Source organism: Asparagus officinalis, chromosome 5, assembly GCF_001876935.1.
Source record: "Asparagus officinalis chromosome 5, Aspof.V1, whole genome shotgun sequence".
In the NCBI taxonomy this organism is placed as follows: domain Eukaryota; kingdom Viridiplantae; phylum Streptophyta; class Magnoliopsida; order Asparagales; family Asparagaceae; genus Asparagus; species Asparagus officinalis.
Window position 1 is genome coordinate 46040564 of NC_033798.1, and position 25808 is coordinate 46066371.

General features: G+C 36.8%; 1 protein-coding gene across 1 annotated transcript; it reads left to right on the forward strand.

Annotated features, from left to right (window-relative positions):
* Positions 4201 to 17929, forward strand: LOC109843316 (coiled-coil domain-containing protein 130-like). Its single transcript, XM_020412252.1, has 6 exons — positions 4201 to 4331; positions 5243 to 5305; positions 5452 to 5531; positions 15201 to 15309; positions 15720 to 16043; positions 17303 to 17929. The coding sequence occupies exons 1-6, from the start codon at positions 4329 to 4331 to the stop codon at positions 17621 to 17623; spliced, it is 900 nt and encodes a 299-aa protein (XP_020267841.1). The 5' UTR covers positions 4201 to 4328; the 3' UTR covers positions 17624 to 17929.

The following is a 25808-nucleotide window of genomic DNA, read 5'->3' on the forward strand; positions in this document are numbered from 1 at the left end:
TGTATCCTCGAGCTCTAGCCATTAGCTCGTCAAAGTTAGTCATGCGGTATATGATGAGTGAGTTAACAACTTATCATCTTCCAGCCCTGCAGAGATTGCGGTCATAGCGATCATGTTGCTAGGGTCTTCAACTTCTAGCCTTTTAGCTTAGAATCTATTAAAATAGTTCCTGAGACTCTTCCCTGGTTTCTATCTTGTCTGTAGCAAGACAGAGGAGGGTGCCTTCTGCTTAAAGTCGGCTAAAAATGATGAACAAATTTTTGGGTGAGTTGTACAAAGCTGTGGATGGACTTTTTGTCCAATGAGTTCCACCATATTTTAGCGTTTTCCATTAAGGTGATTAGCAAAGTTCTATAGATGATCAGATTGCTCACTTGCTGCATGCACATCAGATCATAGAAGTTTTACAAGTGCTCCTTTGAATCTCCCTCGCCTTTGTACTTCTCAATATGTGGTATTTTAAACTTGGCGCATGGAGTGTTCCTGATCCAGTCCGTAAGCGGAGTGTCCCCTCCGATGACGTCTGCAACGATGTTAAATTGGTTGTAACTAGAAGCAAAGTTAGTGGTGGAGGGGCCTAGAATAGTGTGAGGATATCTGGCACTGCACGGCATCGTCCATGTGGTGGACTCATGGCCGAAACTAGAACTCTCACTGGTTGCTTCCATATGTTGCGGTAGTTATCAGGATGAGCGGTAAAACGAATCTGTTGGTGAGGTGGAGGAGAGGCATATTTAGTTTGTTCCTCCTGCGTTTATTATTCAGATTGCTCTCTAGGGAGGGAGCAGCGAATGACAGAGAAGATTGCTGGGGAAAAATCTGGTTGAGAAGTTCGTTTGTGAAGGAAGCGAACTGTTGTTGAAGATATTGGAAAATTATTTGGGTGGCTTTTTCCAATTGGGCTTAAGTGACGTAGCCCACATTATGTGTTTCTTTAGTAGAAGGAATTGATGATCGGTCTCGATGATCATAACCAGCCATCTTGTTTAAAGAAGAAAAAGAAACCCCATGGTAAGCACCAAACTGTTGATGTCACGTACTTAACAACATGATTTTAGGTAGGTTATAGAGTGTTTAGGGTCCCTCAATGTTCTTTGGTAGCTAATCATTGAGCAGAGGTCATGATGCTACACACAAATAATGCGTAAGAGGGTCAGAGTTGGGTTTTCCGGGCGTTCAACTAACGGTCAAGTCAGTATTGATCTTAAATGGAGGTAATATGAATACTGTAGGCTTTAGAGAAGAATCGCTTACCTTCATGTAGTAAATTCTAAAGCGCATTTGTGTAGTCTTCACCAAGTCTCAGGAATGGATCTCCTTGCGAGAAAGAGAGAGCAGGCGATTCTCGGCATCTGATCTTTCCTGGTAAAAGACTAGGGCTATTCTTGCATCAAGAAAGAAAAAGATAAGATTAGCAAACGATTCGGGGATATCTTTCTGTCCTCTTCGGGTGATAGCTGAGACCCTTGAAACTTGTGTTTTAATGCCTAAAGAGAGGCCTGCTAGAGCCCTTTTCCCTAGCTCTTCTGCAGTCAGCTTAGTCAACCGGTACTGTGAGGTGTTGGCATCGAGTGATCTAAGTTATCCCTATATTTATTTAGGTGGCAACAGAGGGGTTGCGGCGCGAGCTCATTTTAATGTGTTATTATGATTCTGGGGGAGATGTAATGGTGACTTTGAATTCTCAATTAATGTTATGGTGATTGACATTCATTGAGGGGTTCGAGAAAGACAGCCTTTCGTCTCGGCTTTGTAAGGGGGATGAGAAAAGATGCCTTTCAATTCGGCTGTTCTATATGAGGGTACTTTTCGACTCAATCCTCTGCTTAGAAACACACAGAGTTTGGCCTTAGCAGTAGGGTCCAAGTGAGGATGTCTTTAGACTCCGCCCGTCTCGGGAGGGGTTGAGTGCATCATTTGATTCAACCTTCATGGGGTCGGGTCGAATTTGTGTATAGTTAATTTGAGACACATGTCATCTTCTGGAATGGGATTAACACTTAGTCATTTCTGTGATACAACAGAGGAAGTAAATTGTTTTGGACCATCGTGATATAAATCAAATGACTAAGAAATGATTCCTATCCATTTCCTTTAGTAAACTTCCAAACATGATTACTACATTTCCCCTTTCCTTCCTTTGCTTTCCTTATATTATTGCATGTTCCCTTCTGTCCCTTCCTCTCCATTAGTAAACTCCCAAACATAGCATATAGGCCAGATAACATCAAAATAAGTAATACGGTGATTTGAGACCTTAAAAATACTAAACAACATAGATGGAGTTGGCTCTGATACTACATGTAAGATATTATAATCTAAATAAATACAGATCACACAAATGGAAATTAAATCAAAAGATACCTCCAGTCATTGTCATTTAAAACAATCTGTAACTTAGAAAATTAGATCAAAACTAGATATAATCTGAGTATATATAGAAATGAAGATCAAAATTAGATCACTAATAGAATAAAGAAAATAAATATAGAAAAAGTTTCTAGCCTATGCCTTATTGAATAGCCTAAATCTGATGGAGGAACTATGACTATATTCATAGGCTAGACTAGGACCCTTCTGTTATAACTGGAATTCTTAGAAGATAAGACTTCTTAAAAGACAATTTTCATTCATCAATGAAACTATCTAACTATGAGCTTATCTCAATCCACTACAACTCTTTGTAACAAATAAAGATAATTATTATCATGTGGGCCAATACTTTATCCGGATACAATATTAAAACCAATAAAAAAGGGTTTTTCTATTTTAGTCCCTTACATATTTAGTTTTTTTATATTAGTCTCTCAAGTCTTTATATTTTGATATTAATCCCCCAAAAGTCTCTAATTGTGTTGATATTAGTCCCTTTGTTAGGTTTGCTATTAAAAATCCTAAACCATGGTTAGGTTTACCCTAACCAAGATTGGCTAATTACCAAAATACCCCTAATTGTGTTAGTTCGTCTTAGTACACCACATTGTTTCCTCCTCCTTCACTGCCACCTTGTCTTCGTCGTCGGTTGGTCTGCTCTCCCAGACTTTGCATTTATTGTTGTTGTACACGGCGTTGATGCTGTCGTGAGAATTAGAGTCTCGGTTGAGGATATTGTGGCACTTCTGAAGGTGGCGGATGTTGGAATAGAGGGGAGGATTGAGAGGATGCTGACGAAGATTTGGAGAATTTGTTTAATTTTATGTTCATTTAGTGGGGTTAATGTGTGTAGATTGGTTGTGCTTATGGATATTTTGAATCACTGGTTTAAAAAGTTTTAGGAGAGTGCAAAGATAGATGTTGGTTATTTGAAGGAGGTTTGCTGCTTAAGGTATTATCTTTTTTTGTTTCGATCGGAGAAGATCTCAGTGTAAGAGAAATCAATGGGTTTTATGTTGTTGGTTGTATTGTGTTATGCTGAGTTTGAGTTGTATTTGAAATTTTGCTAACTTGTGGAATAGATTTTAGCTTAGAAGCTTTTAATTGGAAAGGGGAGCTTGTTGCTATTATTTGTGGTGGGGGATTTCTGCTTAGTTTTTTAGGGTGAAGAAGGTATTTATTGTGAATTTATGGTTCAAGAAAGACATAGTCGTCATATGTTTGAGTTTCATTAAACGAATATGGATTGTGAGGGCTCTTAATGAGTTTGAGTTTGGTAGGTGAGGGGGCATAGATGTCTTTTAATAATTGAAATAAACTTAACAGAATTTTTCTCCATCATTTATGAACCCAACTAACTAGAGGGACTAATGTGTAATTTGGGAGACTAACATCAAAATATATGAAGATTTGAAGGACTAACACAAAATTAAAGATTTAAGAGACGAACAAATTTTCAAAACAGCCTCAAAAAGATTTTTATTTTTCAAAATCGACCCACTTTTTTTTTATTTATCAAAATCGACCCACTTTTTACCGCGTGGGCTTAATGAAGTGCCTAAACAGTCGGGGTTGGCAACCCCGACTGTTTAGGAGGGTGTTAAACCTTAATTAGAATCCTTAAACCCAAAATTTTCATGTTCTAAACAGTCGGGGTTGGCAACCCCGACTGTTTAGGAACTTCATTAAGCCCACGTGGCAAAAAGTGGATCGATTTTGATAAATAAAAAAAAATGGGTCGATTTTGAAAAATAAAAAACTTTTTGGGACTGTTTTGAAAATTTCCTCTTTTAAGAGGCTAACCCGAAAAACGCAAAAAAACCAAGTAGAAAGGGCCGAAAGGGGGAAGGAAGATAATATATTTTCCGATCGTTTTTCTTCCTTTTCGCTCTCTCGATCTCTCGATCGGCGACTGTGAATCCGTGATCGTCACGGTCGAAACCTAGCGAAGAAAAATGGTAAGCATCAATCCCTTCTAAATATCCTGTGATCAAATTAGGATTAGGCCAATTCGAAGGTGAAATATTTTGTTTTGTTTTCCTTAGTTTATCGAGCCTAAATTTGTTATGTTACATCCTTTAGTTGATAAAGTTCTGTTCTTCTATAAGGGGGATTAGTCTGATCGTGGATTAGGGTTAGGGTTTCACCCAATTCACATTTTTTTAAATAAAAATTTCCTTAGTTTATTGGCCTAAATTTGTCGTGTTATGTTTTTTAGGGATAATCTTTTTTTTATATATTTGATGAAATTGTGTTCTTCTCTATTTGGAGGGTTGGTTTGATCATGGATTTGGTTAATTCTCCTTTTGAATTTGATGAGTATGTTGGGAAACTTATCCGATGCGCTGATTAATTTGACTATGCCTAAATTAGACAGGATATTTGATTTTTCTGCTTGGGTCTGTCTGAAGGTTTTCATCTTAATTAGTGCTATTGTGCAAATTGATAGCCGATACTGTTTTACTACAATTGATTTGCTGAAGTTCATGCTACTTCGGGCAGCCATTCACAATTTCACGTTTTGAATCAACAAAAGCTGGGGATATGATATACAACGGAACTTCTTTCTAAGATGGTTTCAATTTATTTAACGCTTGATTGTTTTCTAACTTGCAATTTCTTTTATTTTGTTAGGATTTTTTTTTGTAGATTTAAAAAATATTTATAAGAATAATAAAAGTTCTGTCCAGAATCTGTAGGTTTATGCATCTGCTTTTGAGAGGTTAAATTTTTTTTTAATTTCTCTATTCAAACTGGGAAGTACCATTTGATCTTATTTTGCTTAACATATCTTTGTAAAGGCTTTATCGATTGAAATTTTTACTATGCATAACCAAACTATTTCCTAAGTTGCAACGTTTTTTCGCAGTCTTCTCTTGCAGCTGCCAGAGCAGATAACTTTTATTATCCACCAGAATGGGAACCAAAAAAGGTATGTGTTGTAGTTTTGGTTCTTATTTTTCGATATTGGATTTTTCATAGTTGGAGAAACTCGAGTTGTTCTAGTGGGAGATTATATTGCTTACATCTGCATTCAATTACTGACTTTTCTTTGCAATTTTTGTCATTCACTTCTAGGGTGGTTTGAACAAATTTCATGGTCAACATGCTTTGAGGGAGAGAGCAAGGAAGCTAGACCAAGGCATTCTTATTATAAGGTAATATTTTTTGGAGAAGAAATTATAATCAAAATTTACATAAGCATTATTTATGATTACTAGTTTGCAAATAAACATTGAATCAAGACCATTTAAGACGTTTCCTTTTAATCTATTTAGTGTTTTGGACACCTTTAATGTCTGTTAACGTGCCAATGAAACTCCATCGTGATGTCCGCTATGAGATATCCTTTCATGTCTTTATTTTCATGCATGTGACATAACAAGCGTGTGTGGACAAATACAAGCATTGTTACATGTCTATGATTATAAACCACAAATTGTCACTAGATCCGATCCAAATAGTTAGATTTATCAGTTAATCATCTTATATGCTAACAAGTTTTGTTTGTTGGAAGCCATTTGATTTCTTATAATTTCTAGCGTGCAACGTTCACCTAAGTAATGTACTTCTAGATAGAATGACATGAAAATTAGTGACTTATTATATAATCAAGGTTACTTTTTGATGGTTAAAGGCAAAAGAAATTTTAGAGCCTAAAAAACTTAGAATAAGCAAGTGGAAAAACACTGAATATAATTGTATCAAAATTTTGTGAAGGAATACGGGTATGTTTTATACATTACTGCAAGTAATAGTAATACCTACAAATGATCAATTTAAAAAATGGAAAAATATGGAGTATAACTTATTTCAAAAAAAAAAAATTTGAAGATCTAAAGCCTGAAGGTGTACTTGCACATCATTGGCCACAAAATGCATAGGAATTACTAATTTTTTTAGCATCATTCATTAGGGTTATAAGATTGGGAAGAAACATGTCTAAACCATTGGGCAATGAGTATGTCCTTAAAATTTATGTAGCTAAATTGAAAATGTTCAGATGGTATGCTACATGTTAAAATATAGCCCATATAGGATTGGAATGAATGCACTTGTAAGAAGTTATATGTAGTTGCTACTACGCATAAATAAGGGAGAATCGGTTAGATGGTTTGGAATATTGAAGATTAGGTGTCAATTTAAGAGAAGTGATTGGATCTTAGTTGAAGTTTCAATAGAACTAGGGTCATGGGTATACTTAATATTTTTAACACAGTAGAATAAGATAATGCAACTGTTAGTTTCATTATGAGATACCCTTAATAGAGATACACTATAGAATAGATCTTTGATATTACTGAATACTATTAGGTTGCAAATAGCTTAGTTGAAAAAAGGATAGAACTAAATAATAAAATTAATTATGAGATGCTCTCAATAGAGCTAAACTATAGAAAAAGTCTTTGATATTACTGAATAATAATATTAGGTTCCAATGAACTTAGCTAAAAATGATAATACTGATAATAAAAGTAATAGCAACAACAAAGCATTATCCTAATTATTTGGTATTGGCTAGGGATCTCCTCCATTAAGTTCATCATTATCATATTCTTCTTAATTGTTTCCAAATAAGTGAAAGTACCCTAGAGGGGGGGTGAATAGGATAAATTACTAATCTAATCCGATTTAATGCCAGTTTAAAAACTTATTAACAAATTATCCTAACAAGTGTGAAATACAACAAGATATATGAGCTAGGATATGTAATTTAAACTAAGGGCGATATAAATATGATGCAATGGTGAAATAGAATAGAATGAACTATGAGCACAAAAATTACGCCAAGGCAAAACACAAACACACAATATGATCACGGAGTTCGGTCCTTCCGACCTACGTCTCCGCTCCCCACTCCTGGGGAGAATCCACTATCACGAGTTTTCAACATTCACCCAAAACATTTACAACTCCACACAATTTCGGTTTTCTAGCTCACCGAAAATTTTCACAACTCACATTATTGCAATTACACTTTACACCCGCTAAGTGTTGGTCTCTAGCTCATGTCGCCTTCCTCAAGTGCTCGGATTTACAACCTCTCCCTAGGATTTACTACCGACGTCACTCCTTTTGGAATCAATCATATGTCTCACCACACACTCCTCTCGGTGTACAAGTGTATTACAAAGTGATCTTATAAATAAAGCTCAATATAAGATTGTTTGTTCTCTATAATGGATGAGAACTCAATGTAATCTCACACTCTAAGTAACACAATCTCACAATCCCAAATATACTATGTATGAATTACTAAAAGCTCCATAGGTTGTGTGTGTAAACAAAGAATAAAATCAAATATAAACTTAATTTAATCTAGCAAAAATAAATATGATTAATTAAGCATAAACAAGCTAGATAATGAGTTTAAGAAAACTTCTCTAAAACAAGAGTGGGTGGATGTAGATTAAAGCCCAAACAAGAATGGATAATCTCCTCTTTCTCTTGTGAAAATTTCTTCACAAAACAAACTTAAAACAAAACTTAAACAAATTTTAAACACCCTTAAAACTTTTTTAAAAACATTCTTGGTAGTTAAAAATAGTTATGACAAAGGGGTATATACATAGTAGAAGAAATCAACCCAAGAAAACACCAAAAACCCATAAAAACAATAAAATAAACAAAAACTGGAAAATAGTCGTTACTGTGCAATGACTAGTTCATAAGTTGACGTATGTCTTATGAGTCGACTTGTTTCAGTTGAACTCAACATACAAAAATAACAATCAAGAAAACAGTTCATAAGTCGACTTATAAGTCGACTTATAAGTCGACTTATAAGTCGACTTCCTGTAATTTTAAGTCGACTCAGCAGATAAAAATTATATTTTCCAAAACAGTTCATAAGTCGACTTGCTACAGTACATAAGTCAACTTATAAACACGCACAGGCACTTTTCATGTATGAAAACTGAGTTTTGAAGTGCCTTTAAAAATAGTAATTAAATTTTAAAAAATATAAAACTTTGGGAAATAATTATAAACATGAAAATGAACATATTACAAAAAGAATTTTTTAAATTGCATCTCCCAATTATGAAAACTCGTCATTTTGCAAAATAGGTCAAAATATGAAATGTCAACACACTTGTTTTTGACATTTTGACATAAACAAAATTTTGAAAACTCTTGAATGGATTTATCGACTAAGTAAAAGATATAAACTAGTGTTGTTTAGTCCATAAACCAATAACACAATATTTTCCCAAGAATGTTGTTTTGCATAATATATGCATTTTTATAAAAACCAAAATGATAAATATGAAACGTATGAGTATGTATATGAATATATCTATTGTTTCATATTTGTATAACTAAACCAAAAACAAAAACAATAAATATGAAATATGTAAGTATATAAAAATAACTATTTGTTTCATATTTATATAAACTTGAAAGCTATAAAACCCAAAACGTGTATGTGTGTATATATGATCTTTAAGTACCAAATATACCAAACAATGATCTTCGTGATGCTCGATCTTGGTAACATGGATGAAGCTTGATCTTGTATACGACTTGAATTGTAAATGGCTTCACTCCACTATTTTCGCCAACCTCCATTTGATATGATAGTTATGACGTAATCCATCCAACCTCCAACAAATGTTTGTGTAGATTACCTAACAAAACAAATGCAAACACTCGACACGCGTTTTTAGGAATTTTTTATAATAATTAAAATAAGATTATGGAGTAGGTTCATAAACACGAGACCTAACAAGACTAACAATAAGTTATTATATGCCTACCTCTAGTTTTTCTTTCTTTAGGAACTAGAATCTTATTACTCCTAAGTCCTAACTATTGCATTTAATGGCTTATGATGCATATGATGAAGCCATCTCAAATGATTCTCTCTCATTGAATTTGTCAATTATCGACCGTAAATGCTTGAAGAAAAGTTACATAATCAATTTAGTTAGTATTTTTCTTCTTTTATTTCTCAGATTGCTTTTTATATTGATGTAGATTGGAAAATGCACTATGAATCGGTATAGGAAACTCGATTGCTGTTTGTAGATGTGGAGTGGTTAGGAAACACTTGTTAAATTGTTCTCAAAAAATGCTAAATAGCATTTATTACAATGTGTTTGTGAAGTCATACCAGCTAGAAAAGACTCAAAAGAGCACATGTACATGAATGGAGAAGCAAACTCGCTTTTTATCTTTAACATCAATGTCGTTTATTTAAAATGTATTCAATGTCCACCATGGTTTCAAGTCACCTAAAGGTTTCATTTACTTTGTCCAAGATTAGGAACATGACAATACTTTTTTGGTAATTATTCCAGGTTGTGCATTTGCTCAACTTGTGGAATAGTGGTCAATGCAAGAAAAATATTGCTTTGTATGGGTTGCTAATTTTTTAATGTATTACAGCAAGTTGTAGGTCTAAACATACTACAATCAAACATCCATGAGAAAAGAGAATGCAATGGTGGGAAGAGAAATATTTAGGAGAACTTGTAATATTCGTGCACATAAAAGGGCAAGAAACGGTGGAAAAATAGAAAGAGTAGATAAAGTTATGACTCATTAACATTTTAATAGTAACTTTATTAAATATGGTGAGGAGGGAAGACCAATAGAAAACGAAATATTTTTTGGGATAAATTGATAAATTACGAGGGAAGAGAGATCCATAACATAGGGAAATTGTAGAAAGAGAGGAGAGTTATAAAACATATTGAAGTAACTTCGTAATATTTTTATTGATTAACGGCCAATGCGCCCGAGGAATTATTTGGCTTTATAAACAAGAAGTGTAGCAACTAACAAATGTATATATACATTTTCATTTGTCGATAATAAGGATAAGCTGTGCTGATCTTAAGAAGAATAGATAAGAGATAATGTATCAATTAGAATTCTGGAACGGTTGTCGATGAGGGTTCACATGACTTCCACGAATTCTTTTTCTTGGTATTTCCCAATATGTCTAGCCTTTGTAACCATTGCTCTCATCCGACTCCACTTTTCTTTTCCACGGAAGATATCTAACACTTGAGCCTGCATAAGCTAACTTAAGCCTTAAATTGAAGTTCTTTTTTTTTTAAAATTTCATTTAACTTGGCTTAGTTGAATTAACCTGTGGTTGTTTCTCTTAGTTTCATTGATCAACTTTATTTTTGAATGACTCTTTAACAGAAAGCAACATTTGGTAATTATGTTTTTGACAATATGTGTCTGTGTGCGTCTGTATGAACAACTTGCTTCCATTCAACCTACTGATCATTATTTAACCTCCATTTATGACCAGATGAACTTTACAACCTAACATTTCTCTTATAAAAATTCTTTGGAACACCTTCATACATGGATGACTTCAATCTCTCTTGCTATTTAAAAGGAAACTAGCATATCAGCACATGCCATGCATCTTCTTGTAATAGTAATTATTGTCTAAATAATTATTTGTTGTACATATTATTTAATTTAAGGTGATTTAATGCATATATAAGTTACTAATAGGGTTAAGTGTAAAAAATGCATCCTATTTAATTTAAGATGATTTAATTCATATAAGTTACTAACATGGTTCAGTGTAAAAAATGCATCATAGATTTTATTATTTAGTAACTAAACAACGGACGATTTTAATACAAAATTTTGACTAGTTTATTTAAAACATTGTAATTGTAGAATGTGATATCAAAAATAAATAAAATTTTATTATTAACTCACATTTGGATCTTGTATATTTCGATTCAAGTTTGGCCGGTTGTTATTGCTAGTTTCAAAGCCATTTTGATGGGTGAAAATACATCTATAGTTAGAGATTTTATCATATATGTTATTACTTATCTAGTTGGTAACAATGAATATTGTGTTATAAATTTATTACTTAATGATTTTTGTCAATCCTAATTAGAAATAATACAATTTAGTAAATTACTAAAGACATTATGCATATATTAAAAATAAGAAAGTTACATTTAAATCTCTATTTAGAAGATTTTATTTTAAAATAATATTTAATATTTTTGTCATCTTGTAATTGTTTTGCTAAGATTATTTGAAAGAATTATGCTACCTTTTAAATGAGTGAGAGAGATATATATGGCATGACATTTATAATATTATATATGAAATTACCATTTTTCTCATCACTCTTCTACAAGATGTCCACCTTTCATCCATTTTTTGTTTGCCCTCATTATTTCCATTATATAGTAGCATAGATGTTAAGTTTAGTAATTCATTGTAAATCCATGTCCATCCAAGAGAATAGGATTCCAAATGTTTAATCCCCAAGATCGCGACTAGGATGGACAGTATGAGTTGTGGTCTCTCTCATTCTCTCTTTTTAGGAGATCGTGCTTGTTTCCACTTCCATATTTTTTAATAGTTGTGTATAGCTTTCTGATAAGGTTCAACTAGTTTGCACTGACTAGGTTCTATTTAGAAGTATGTTCTTTCATGCTAGCTTCTCCCAATTGAGAACAAATGCAACTGCTTAGGCTTTAAGAGGTGCTCATCGTCTTAATTTTTTGGTGCAAGGAACCTTGGCTTAGTACTAAACCAAGTGAACCTCGGGGTCTGGGGTCCCCCTTTCACAGTCCTGACCTAGGTGAGTAGCACAAGTGTTGTCATGCCTAATAATTAGAAATTGAGGATGCATAATGCTATAGACACGGGTTGATCCTTTCCCAAGGTTATCGATAGCGGATAACGTCGCGTAGCGGTGGGGCATCGCTAAGGCTATTTCGGGCTATTGCGGCAAAATAACGGTAAAAAGCGCAAAGTCAAATAGCGGTCTAATTTAGATATGTATAAATACTAAAAAAGAAAAATCTAAGAAATCTAAAAGTACATATTGGATGATTTAAAGAGATCCTAAACATGAAATAGACATGTAACCATCACGTAATATCGAAGATGACTGGAGGAGTCAAAAAGTCGTTATTTTCGAGAAGAAGAGCTTAGCGGTGACAGGACTATCCTAAGAGGAGCTCACGGTGAAGGAGGTGAAAGGAAGTATCAAGGTAAGTGTCAAAGGCTATGAGAGGTGACGGGAGTATGCTGAAAATCACAGGAGACGGTGGAATACAATGGTCAAGGATTGAGTTTAATTTTTAAAAAAAATAAGCCTCAAACCGCTTTTAAATAGCAGTCAAAAAGCAAAATTCGAATATAATCGCTCACTATTTACCGTTATGACACACTATTGGCCGCTTTTGCACATATTCCGTAATATGTCAACGCTATTGCGTGATAGCGTAGCGGGCGATAGCGTCACGGGAAGAGACCGTTAACGCTATTAGCGCCGCTATTGCGGGGCTATTTACCGTTATTTATAACAGTGTCTTTGCCCTTTTGAGCTAAGACTAAGCCCCCAATCAGTAGGGTACTTGTTGGGGGTATTCATCTTCTTGATTTCTATAGATAGATGCGGAGATCATGGGATTGAGGTACGTAGTATCTTCTTAAACTAAAAATAGGAGAAAGTTAGGAGGATAATTTCCTTGTGTGGACCTTGGTATCCATTATCAATCTCACACCCTACCCGGTCTTTAATTTCAGTTAACTTGGCTTAGTTGAATTAACCTATGGTTGTTTCTCTTAGTTTCATTTATCAGCTTTATTTTTGAATGACTCTTTAATAGTTGAAAGTAACATTTGGTAATTATGTTTTTGACATTATGTGTCTGTGTGCGTCTGTATGAACAACTTGCTTCCATTCAACCTACTGATCATTATTTAACCTCTATTTATGACCAGATGAACTTTACAACCTAGCATTACTCTTATAGCAAATTCATTGGAACACCTTCATACATGGATGACTTCAATCTCTCTTGCTATCTAAAAGGAAACTAGCATATCGGCACATGCCATGCATCTTCTTGTAAAAGTAATTATTGTCTAAATAATTATTTGTTGTACATATTATTTAATTTAAGGTGATTTAATGCATATATAAGTTACTAATAGGGTTAAGTGTAAAAAATGCATCCTAATTAATTTAAGATGATTTAATTCATATAAGTTACTAACAGGGTTCAGTGTAAAAAATGCACCATAGATTTTATTATTTAGTAACTAAACAATGGACAATTTTAATACAAAATTTTGACTAGTTTATTTAAAACATTGTAAATGTAGAATGTGATATCAAAATAAATAAAATTTTATTATTAACTCACATTTGGATCTTGTATATTTCGATTCAAGTTTGGCCAGTTGTTATTGCTAGTTTCAAAGCCGTTTTGATGGGTGAAAATGCATCTATAGTTAGAGATATTATCATATATGTTATTACTAATCTAGTTGGTAACAACGAAAATTGTGTTATATAAATTTATTACTTGATAATTTTGTCAATTCTAATTACCAATAATACAAGTTAGTAAATTACTAAAGACATTATATATATATTAAAAATTAAAAAGGTATGTTTAAATCTCTATTTAGAATATTTTATTTAAAATAATATTTAATATTTCTGTCATCTTATAATTGTTTTGCTAAGATTATTTGAAAGAATTATGCTGCCTTTTAAATGAGTGAGAGATATATATTTCATGACATCTATAATATTATATATGAAATTTCCATTTTTCTCATCAGTGTTCTACATGATGTCCACCTTCGATCCATTTGTCGTCTACTTTGAAGTTTTCCATTATATAGTAGCATAGATGTTAAGTTCAGTAATTCATTGTAAATCCATGTCCATCCAAGAGAATAGGATTCCAAATGTTTAATCCCCAAGATTGCATAGAGTGACCAGGGTGGACAGTAAGTGGTGGTCTCTCTCATTCTCTCTTTTCAAGAGACCGTGCTTGAGTCCACTTCCATATTTTCATAGCTGTATTGCTTTCTGACAAGGTTCAGCTAGTCTGCATTGACTAGATTCTACTTGGAAGTATGTTCTTTCGTGCTAGCTTATGTTCTTTCGTGCTAGCTTCTCCCAAATGAGAACAAATGTAACTGCTTAGGCTTTAAGAGGTGCTCATCTTCTTGATTTTTTCGGTGCAAGGAACCTTGGCTTAGTACCACACCAAGTAAACCCCGGGGTTTGGGGTCCCCCTTCCACAGTCCAGACATAGGTGAATAACACAAGTGTTATCATGCCTAATAATTAGAAATTGAGGATTGGTAATGCCATAGACACGGGTTGATCCTTGCCCTTTTGAGCCAATACACTAAGCCCCCAGCCAGTAGACTACGTTGTGGGGGGTATTCATCTTCTTGATTTCTATAGATAGATGTGGAGATTATGGGATTGAGGTACATAGTATCTTCTTAAACTACAATAGGAGAAAGTTAGGAGGATAATTTCCTTGTGTGGATCTTGGTATCGATTATCAATCTCGCACCCTACTCATGGGAGTGAACAAGCAGATGAAACCGCTGTCACTAGAATTGCATGTTTTGTACTTAAACTGAGCCAGGGAGGCGGAATGTATAAAGGCAACTGTTAGCATATGAAAATTTCTTGATCATAGTGAAATTTCTTTTTGCCTGCCAAAAAAAAAGCCCAAAAAAACCCCCGAAACCCACCCGAAAAAAGGAAAAAAAAAACACAACAAAACACAAACTGAAAGTGAGATGGTGAGAGAAAATATTTAAAAACAGATGAAATTTGCTGAAACTATTTAAAAATTACATGTATTGAGAAAATATATGAAGTCGACTGTTACCTGTAAAATATTTCATGACATGGTTCAGTAAGTTTTGCCTTGTTGTATTCATTTCACTTGTTATAACATATGACATTCTTGACTTTCAGCTTCGAAATGGCATTGTTCAGAAAATTTTGCCTTGTACTCATTTCACTTACTATAACTGCATGACATTCTTTTGACTTTCAGGTTCGAGATGCCTTACAATATATGGTGTGGTGGATGCAATTCCATGATTGCCAAGGGTGTAAGATTCAATGCAGAGAAAAAGCAAGTGGGAAATTATTATTCTACAAAGGTACGAGGATTGATGGTTTTGCGTACAATTTTTTTAGTATGTCAATGCAGTACGAAACTTGTCTCACTATAATGAATCTTATATTTTCTATTGGGTTGAGTCAACTTAACTGCTTGATTTCTTCTTGTGGATTTTAAGACTCGAGCGTGCAGTTTCTAGTGCATATGATCTTGTAGAATCCAGTGTGAAGCATAGAGATGAGTCTATTAGAATTAATTACTCTAGAACTTTTCAAAGTTGCTGCTGTTTCCAAGCTTGACTCATAGATTTTACCATTTTGACCTGTTTTCTATTAATCATTGGTATTGTGTACCCGTTTATATTTGTCTAGGCTTGTTGTATTTTAAGCAATTTTTGTTTGTTCTTCCCTCCTTGATTAATACATCATCTTGATGCTTCTGTACAATTAGATATGGAGCTTCACAATGAAGTCAGCATGCTGTCAGCATGAAATAGTCATACAGACAGACCCAAAGAATTGTGCATATGTGATTATTAGTGGAGCCCAGAAGAAGACAGAAGATTATGATGTTGAGGATGCTGAAACATTTGCTCTTCCAGCAGATGAAGACAGAGCCAAGTTGTCAGATCCTTTCTACCGTCTTGAGCACCAAGAAGAAGACCTGCAAAAGAAGAAGGAAGCCGAGCCGGTGCTAGTTCGCCTGCAGAAAGTGTCTGACAGTAGGCATTCTGATGATTACAATCTTAACAGAGCCCTCCGTGCTCGTCTTAGGGTAAGTTTTAGATGATTATTTGTTTATTCTTACATGTATTAAGTTTTCCAAGTATGGGGACTTCTGTTTATTGCTTCGAGATTGCGTGAGCAGAAAAAATAATTAAAAAAAGAACAATACTGCAATAAGGGGCATAAATAGCTTGCAGTTTAAATAGAAAGTCCAAGTGAGAAAAAGAAAGAGTAGAGTTTGAAGGTGCTGAGTTTGATGCATATTTAATACTATATATTTAGAGCACAGGTTAAAGATAATAGGCTAACTTATTTATCTTTACCTTTTTTAAGCTGGTTTTTGTATGTCCTCTCTAGAGAGGATAATGAATATATACTATTACCTACATGGTAAAAACTTGGTAATAGGGTACGTGTCTTAAGTGACGGGCAACAATCTGAACTGCAAAATGTATGAAAACTTGGGTGGGAATTTAATTGTAAATGGTTGGATATTGGGTCTCAACCTTTTTATTGCATACGTTTATAGTAGGTTTAAAATGCTTTTAAAAGAAAATTACTTCATTTTCATAGTTTATTGTTAGAGGATTAGTGAAAATTTCCTCCACCGATCAGCGAAAAAGAATAAGAATCATTGGTTGCAAGCTAATGTTTGAGTTAGTGGTTAAAACTTAAAGGTTTTTCCTCCTAGGATATAACTTTAAAACATAGTCATTTCACAAAAACCACCTTTTACTATCAATTTCTACATAAACCACCTTTAAACAAGTTTTTGTTGTAATCAACCACCTCTATCCGCTTTTCGGTTTTTTTTTTTGGGTATAATGATTAGTTATCAAAAATCAAGTATGTTAGAGAGGTGATTCTTAATGATGGTTAGGTGGGGTCAATTATTGGAAAAACTTAACCACAAAGTGGGTCTAGGTCGTTGATTGTAGCAAGAAATCATTTAAAGGCGGTTTATGGTTAAATTGACAATCAAAGGTGGTTTTTGTGGAACAACTGGTTTCTAGGGGGAAAAAACCTGAACTTGTAACCATGACAGATGAGTTTTGCCACGTAGGTTAGAAGCACGCATTTTCTAACTTTGGCTTTAAGAAAGAAAACCATATACATGTCTTCGGAAAAGGAGTAATTTTACCACATTGTTTGCAACAAGGTTTCTTTTTCTTTAAACTTGTCTAGGCAATTAATCAACTATTGTACATCGACATTTTAAAGGGTAAATTTCACAAAACCCTCTAGAACTTTATATATCAGACAAAACCCTGTGATTCTTAACTTCTACTTTCATAATTTTACTCTCAGGGCCAGAAGAAGAAAGTCGCTCAGGAAGAAGAGGTTTCAAGAAAGATGGGTCTAGGAATCCGACTTCTCCCTTCATCTTCAGAAGATGCAGCTGTAGCCTCTGGCATGAGATTCTCTTCCAAGTTTGAGAGGAACAGGAAGGATAAGCGAGCTGCCATCAAAGCCTCCTCAATCTTTGGAGAACCATCTACATCTAGAAGCAGGATGTTAGAGCTCGAGTCAAAGAGGAGGAAGTTAAAAGTGAGTTCTGCATCAGCTTTGTTGGCAGGGAATATTAAGCCTTCGTCATGGACTCAGAGTCGGAGTGGTGGACGAAAATAGTTTAATTGCATTGCTTGATCTTTTTCCTTCTGCCTATATTGTTGTAATGACTCATGCATTTCTGAAAGTATGGGTGAAATATCTGTTTATGTTGGTTTTCTGGCTTGCTGGAGGTGTATTTATGTATTTGGTTCGTAGTTAGTTTGAGAGGACAGGTTTGAGCGATAAGAGTTTAGATTCTGGATCTTATATTGTGCAAATTCAACGCATAAATGGCATGGGATATTGTTTGTAGGGTCTCTACCTCCCATCTTTATAAGTAGAATGAAAAGCAGTGTGCTACAGAAGTTGGATTTTCTCTAAAAATCTTTTTTGACGGTCAGATCAATATCAAATCATAAATGTTATGTATGTAGAACAGGATATGAGAAAAAATGGCACTTATATACCCTGCCCTATTGTTTCAACTGCTTTCACTTATATGTATCTACTTGTATTCGGTAGCAAAAAAATATCTTCGAGTTTTTTAAACTTGCACTTATATACCCTTGTTTTTTTGGCAGCACTTAAATACCCAAATGTTTTTACAGTTAGCACTCAAATGTCCTAAAGTTTTTACAACTAGCACTTGAATAATACCCTACAGTTCTTAAAAATTGCACATAAATACTCTCAGTTATGCAAATTTTGAGGGCATTTAAGTGCTAGTTTTAAAAACTTTAGGATGTTTAAGTGTCAAATTTAAAAACTTTAGGGTGTTTAAGTGTCAAATTTAAAAACTTTATGGTATTTAAATACAAGTTTTAATGATTTTAGGGTACATAAGTGATATAAAAAACAACCGAGGGTATATAAGTGCAAGTTGAAAACTTAGGGCATTTTCTTGCTATCAAATATAAGTGTTATGGTGTTCTCAATCGTCAAAGTGTGACCCTTCGCCAACAACAGACATGTGTACTTCTACATGCAATGCCCCATTCAAATTGGCAGCCATAGACCAGCAAGGATTCCAACTCAGCCGACTCGTCGAGTCGACATCTCTTTATGTCGACACAAATGGCGGTACTAGTCGACCCTCTTGTCCAAGATGACTCGCAACGAGCCCACTCAACTAATTATTCGATGCCTCACGAGAACGACTCGAAAGTTGTTACCTCTCGGCGAAGCTAGAGGACGACTTTAGCCTCGAGCATCTCTCGTTGACATAACGTCGACGCTGCATTTAATGCTTGGCAGACGCCATCATGCCTCTAGCCCCGATAGTCTTCATGACTCATCGGACCATGTCGGCACCACCATGCCTTAGATCACGTGTCATTTAATGCTGAGGTGATCTCTCCTCCACTCACCGAGCGATGTGTATAAAGTAAGTACTAACACAGTCGCCAGCCCATACTTCTTCACAGCCATGCTGTGCTCGGCCAAAGTGACAATTCTACCCTTATATCATCAGTATAAATAAGAGGTACTATTCTAACAAAAAGAAGACTTTTGGATCTTTTTTAGAAATCTAATCTTCTAAGATATATCTGCAAATTATACTGCACACACAAGAACTCAGAGTTCTTCACTTTCCCCACTCAAGTTCACCAGCTGACTTGATCGTTGGAGGAACCACGGGAAAACCAATCTCCGTCCTCTCACGAGTATTTACTTGTGCAGGCTTTAGCTACTCAACTCAGAATCGGATATTCGGGGAAAAAAGTGGCCCCTCATCAACTTCATCATCATCCAACCATTTTAATTGACTGTGTGATCATTTAGCATCAACAGTTTGGCGCTCACTATGAGGCTATTTTCTTTTTTGAGAAAGCATGTCTGGTCCTGAGCATGGGTCTGACTAGTCTTGCCCTGTAGAACCACACCAGAGCTACTTTACTCGAGCGCAGCTTGAAGAAACAGCTCATCAGATTTCACAAATCTCTCCAACAGCAATTCACTACCTTTACTAGCAAACTTCTCAGCCGTCTTCCACAGCCGCAGCGAGCTACCTCAGTTGTCCCCCCACCTTCTGAAGACCTACGGTCAGAGACTTAACCTCCTTCCAGAGCACAGCACGTAGTCCCGCCTCAGACTCATCATGCTGCTACCAAGCAGTTGCGGGATCACGTTGATTACACGACCCCACCACCTCACCGACCAACTTGCCCAGCAGAGCCTCGCTAACGTCTTCTCTCTCATCAAGAAATCACCGACGAGAGTCCTGGCCCTGGTCACATTGGAGACCGCACCAGGGGAGCAACCTCTAAGACTCTCCCCCATCATTGTGCATCTCCAGCCCCCTCTGCTACCATGGGGCCTCTGGATATGATCAAGTGTATAGACCGGTCGCAGAAGCCAATGGGGGGAACACCCCTCTTTCAGATGATCTTATGAATGTCTCATGTGAGAAGTTCAAGATGCCTCACATGGAGAAGTATAAGGGCGAGGGAGACTCCTCTGAGCTGTTAGACCCTAGACCCTAGGGGGGTGATTAGGGTCTTATGCTAATCTAATCCAATTTTTTGCTAATTAAAACTAATTAACAAGTTATTCTAGCAAGTATAAAATACAACAAGATATATGAGCTAGGATAAGCAATATGCACAATGAGATATATCCTATATGATAAATATTACAAATATATGCAAGGATATATTAACTAATATAAGGGTGATATAATCAAACTACAAATGTGATAGTGTGCAAATAAACAATGCAAACACACAATATGATCACGGAGTTCGGACCTTCCGTCCTACATCTCCGCTCCCCACTCCCGGGGAGAAATCCACTATCACAACCGGGTTTTCTACGCTCACCCGAATAACGTTTACACCTCACACTCGGTTTTCTAGCTAACCGAAAACTTTACAATCGACACTCTTGCAATCACACTCTACACCCTCACAAGTGTTGGACCTAGCCGTGTCTCTCTCAAGTGTTCGGTTACAACCTCTCCCTAGGCTCGTCAACCGACGCCACTCCTCTTGGGACGATCCCCGACTCTCACCACACACTCCTCTCGGTATACAAGTGTATTACAAAGTGAATCTCACAATATGGCTCAATATAAATCAAATGATTATTCTCTAAACAAGGTGAGAACTCAATTAAGCACAACTCTTAGTCACAAACCCACAACCCAAAATTATACTATGTATGTAAATACAAAAAGCTCAAGTGGGTGTGTGTAAACAATGAGTGAAATCAAATCAACTAAACTCAATATAAAACTAGCTTTAATAGAAATGATAATCAATAAATAATTATAAATAAAAGCTAGAGTTGAGTTTAGGAAAACTTCTCTAGATGACAAGAGAGAGAGATGGATTGAATGCCCAAAATACAATTGATAATCTCCTCAAGCTCTTGTAAAACTTTCTTCATAAACCAAACCCTTAAACAAGCTTAAAACAAGCTTAAACTCTTTTTAAAACTCTTTAAAACATTCTCTTGTTGTGTATAAGTGTTGAAGGATGATGGGTATTTATAAGAACTTAAGACAACAACCCAAAGCCAAAGAAAAGCCCAAAAAACGATGCAAATCCCCAAAAAATCGGAACCAGGAAAATATAGCCGTTATGCTACAGTAACTTTCACGGTCGACCGTGGGTACTGTAGCAGTCTGGCAGATCTAATTTTTCCACATCTCTGGTTTTATAAAATCAATTAAACATAGTAAATCAACTCCAAAAATTATGAAATTTTGAGAGAAGGTTCTAGACATGTATATGAACATGTTAGAGAAAGAATTTCTGAAAAATCACTTCCCAGTTGAGAGAAATAAATATTTGAACACAGATAAACAGTTTCTGAAAAACTACTGAAAATACGGTTTTGTAAATTCAATTGAAAATAACAAAACAACTCCAAAAATAGTAAAAATTTGAGGGAAGTTTATAAACATGTAGATAAACATGTTAGAGAAAGAATTTATTAAATATTACTTCCCATTTGTGAAAACCATCTGTTTTGTAAGAACATGCACGAACATGCACGAACATAAACTTGTTAAAACTTGATTTTTACAAAACGAGTTCAAACAACTTTGAAACATTTTCAAACATTCTTATAGACTTAATAAAAGATGTATATCATTGTTGTTAAGTCCATAAACCAATAAAACAATATTTTCACATAATTGCATATTCTATGCAATAAATATAAAACACAATAATAAATATGAAATATGCAATCTCATATTTATAAACATGAAAACTCAAAACTATGTATGTATATATATATATAATGTGTGTGAATATAAGATTGAGCTTAAAGTACCAACACACATAATATAAACCTAAACTAATGTTACCCAAGCTTGATCTTGATCTTCATTATAGCTCAACTTGGTAAACTTGAATGAAGCTTGTAATTAGATCTTTAACTTGATAGCAAGGCTTCACTCCACTATTCTGACAACCTCCATTTGATATGATCGTTATGGCGCATTCCATCCAACCTCCAACACGTTGTTTGCCTAGAATAAATATGAAAATACAAACACTAGACAAACAACATTAGAAGTAAATTGTTTGTTAAACATCATCAAAACAAGAAGGCCAACATGAGCATGTTCAAAACTACTATGATGTGATGAGCATGCTCCAAGCATCGGAAGCAGTCATTTTTCGATGCTTCCCCATTATTCTTTAGGGGAGTGCCAAGCTCTGGTGGAACACTCTTGAGAATAAGTCCATCAGCAGCTTCTAACATCTCACCCGGAAGTTCATCCACCACTTTCTGGCTGACACCAAGCAGAAGCTACCCCCTAATGTGTTGATTCAAATGAGGCAAGGGCCCGGAGAGAGCCTTCGAGCCTACTTCAAGAGGTTTCAGGCAAAGAGACTGGAGGTCAATGACCCAGGCAGTGTGGTTGCTATGTCTGCTCTCGTGGCCTGCTTGCAGAGCAACGAGTTGGCCAACTTGCTTGACAAGAAGCCAATCATCAATTATGAGCAACTGATCACCAAAGCCCACGGGACATGGAGGATGCCTGAGCCTACAAGGCGGCAGCCAGAGCCATAAAGACCTCCACAACAACAACTTCAGTAGCACCAGTAGTGCCCGTTGCACCAACCGCACTAGCAGCAGTTCCGACAGTGACCCTGACACCAGAATAGGCTAGAGGCCTCCCTATAAGGCACGAGTGGCTGAAAGACCCTCCAAGAGTCGACTCTCGTACTAATCGGTCCAACAGGAGGGACCGATAGAGGGACCCGAGGCCGAAGTCTGCTCTCACTATCTTCAACACCTCCCTCACCAAAGCTCTCACCATGGTCCAGAAGGAGGGAAACCTAAAGAAGCATGCTCCCCAGATGAGGTGAAATCCATGGAGCCAAGACTCCAGGTAGTTTTGTCGCTATCACAAGGATCACAGCCACCTAACCAATGATTGTTGTATCCTAAAGATGGACATGAAAGATCTGATCGAGATAGGGTACTTGAAAAACCTTGTCTCTCAGAGAGGCCGTAGGGAAGTTGTCCTAACCAAGGCGGATAGAAGATCCCGCTCGTGGTCGCCTCATCCTCGACCGTGCCAAGATAGCCGACCCCTGGAGCATAGCTATAAGGGGGTCATCAATATGATCAGTAGCGGTCCCACCACTGGAGGGTCATCCAACAATGCCCTTAGGAGATATGCTAAGAGAGCATTGTGGGTCGACCAAGGCGACAAGATGATGAAGGCGGAGGAGCTCATATCTTTTGAGGATGCCAACCTGCAAGGTGTTAAGATGCCTCATGGCGACCCCATCGTCATAACAGCAGGATAAATTGCTACTACGTGAAGCGGATCATGGTCAACACATGGAGTTCGGTGGACATCTTGTATGTCGACGCCCTCAACCAGATGGGCATCGACAAATCTTGCTTGCTCCTCTGTAGAGGCCCCTCATCGGATTCACCGGTCACTCTCTTTTGATAGAAAGGATGATTACTCTCCCCCTAACTATTGGAGAGTACCCTAGGCAAACCACCATCCAAGTCTAGTTCCTGGTGATGAACCTCAAGTCGGCTCATAATGTTATTTTGGGTCGAACCACCCTTCAACTTCTATGGGCCGTTCCTTTAACTTATCACCAGATGATGAAGTTCCTAACTCCTAATGTAGTCGGAGTCACCAGGAACAACCAGCGAGAGGTTAGGTCCTGTTAGCTGCTCTCGACCAAGGGTAAGGGTGCGTAAGATGCCTTGCCTATTGAGAAAGTATGCCTCCAGTTGGAGAAAGCAACAGAGCGACAGAGAATGACACCGGTGGAAGAGCTTCAGGAGATACCAATCGACCGAAAGGACAGAAGACGGTCAAGATTAACTCTAGCCTAGTCGAGCCCTTGTGAGGAGCAATGACAGATTTCTTACAGGCAAACGCTGATGTGTTCACCCGGGGATCCGAAGATATGTTAGGGGTTACCTCCGAAGTGATAATCCACGAGCTGGCTGTCGACAGGCATATTAAGCCTGTGTGACAAAAGAAGAGATATCTTGGCCCAGAATGCCAGAAGATGGCAGCCAATGAAGTCGAACGACTTCTTAGATCGGGTTTCATCCGAGAAGTCCAATACCCGGTTTGGTTAGCTAATATAGTGTTGGTGAAGAAGGCGCTGAACAAATGGAGGATGTGTGTGGACTTCACCGACCTTAACAAATCTTGCCCCAAGTATAGCTATCCCATGCCTCGAATCGATCAACTAGTGATGAGAGTGCCGAACATGAGCTGCTTAGCTTCATGGACACCTTCTCCGGCTACAACCAGATCATCATGGCAAAGCATGATTAGGAGAAGACCTCCTTTATCACCGACTTGGGGATATACTGTTACAAAATGATGCTATTCGGATTGAAGACTGCTGGAGCCACATATCAGAGACTTGTTAAGAAGGTCTTCAAACACCAGATCGGCCACAATCTGGAAGTTTATGTGGATGACTTGCTGGTGAATTCGAAGCAAGCGTCGGCCTACATATCCGACATGGATGAGACCTTCTCCACTCTCCGATGCTACCGAATGAAGCTTAATCCTGCCAAATGTGCCTTTCATGTGCAATTAGGAAAATTCTTAGGGTTCATGATCACCCAGAGAGACATAGAGATCAACCCTGAGAAGATGGCCGCTATAGAGCGACTGCCCGAGCTGCGCACCTTGAAAAATATCCAAAAGCTGAATGGAAAGATAGTGGCATTGGGTCGCTTCCTCACCACATCTGTCGAGAGGAGCCTCTCATTCTTCAAAACTCTAAGGGGAAGCAAGAACCTGAAGGGGAGAATGACATGGACGGTTGAATGTAGTGTAGCTTTTTAGGATCTCAAGGCCTACTTAAGTACAAACCACTGCTAAGCCAGCCCATAGGGGGAGAGACATTGTACCTATACATGACTGTCTCCTCCGAAGTCGTTAGTTCCATCCTTGTTTGATAAGAAGATAATATTCAAAAGCCTGTTTATTATGTGAGCCGAATTCTAAAAGCGGATGAGCTCAACTACCCCCTCATAGAGAAGGCTACCTTCGTCCTCATCACCATTGCGAGGAGACTCCGCCTTACTTCCAAGCTCATGCCATAATTGTGTGGGCAAGTCTATCTCTAAAGAAAGTGCTAGACAGACGCATAACCTCTAGGAGGATAGTCTCCTGGCCAATCAAACTCAGCGAGCATGATGTGCAGTTCGAACCTAGGATGACAATTAAAGCTCAAGCATTGGCTGACTTCCTGATTGAGTCGACCTCACCAAGCGATGAGCCAGATGCAACTTCACCGTTAATTCAGCCAGCACCTCCATCAATCCAAGCATCTACTCCATAGATCCATCACACTCCATAATATGATTCATCCGAATACGCCTCATGGTGGTTATTGAAGGTGGATGGGTCCTCCGAAGAAGTTGGCAGTGGAGCGGGAGTGGTCCTGCGCAGCCCTGATGGGTTGATGCACGAGCACTCTATTTCTTTTAACTTTTTAACCTTAAACAATGAAGTCGAATATGAGGATCTTCTTGCTAGCCTTTTAGCGACACAAGCACTAAAGGCAGAGCATATCTATATCTTGGCCAACTCGCAGTTAGTCATCCATCAGGTGAATGGACGATATGCAGCTAAAGATCCGAGGATGGCCTTATATCTCAAAGCTACTAAGGAGCTTTTGACCAGTTTCTTAGATTTCAAGATAGCTCAAGTCCCCCGTGCTCTCAATGCTTGGGTGGATGTCATCTCCAAGCTTGGGTCGACAAGCTCAAGGATCAGCTTTGGGCCTGTCTACACCGATACCCT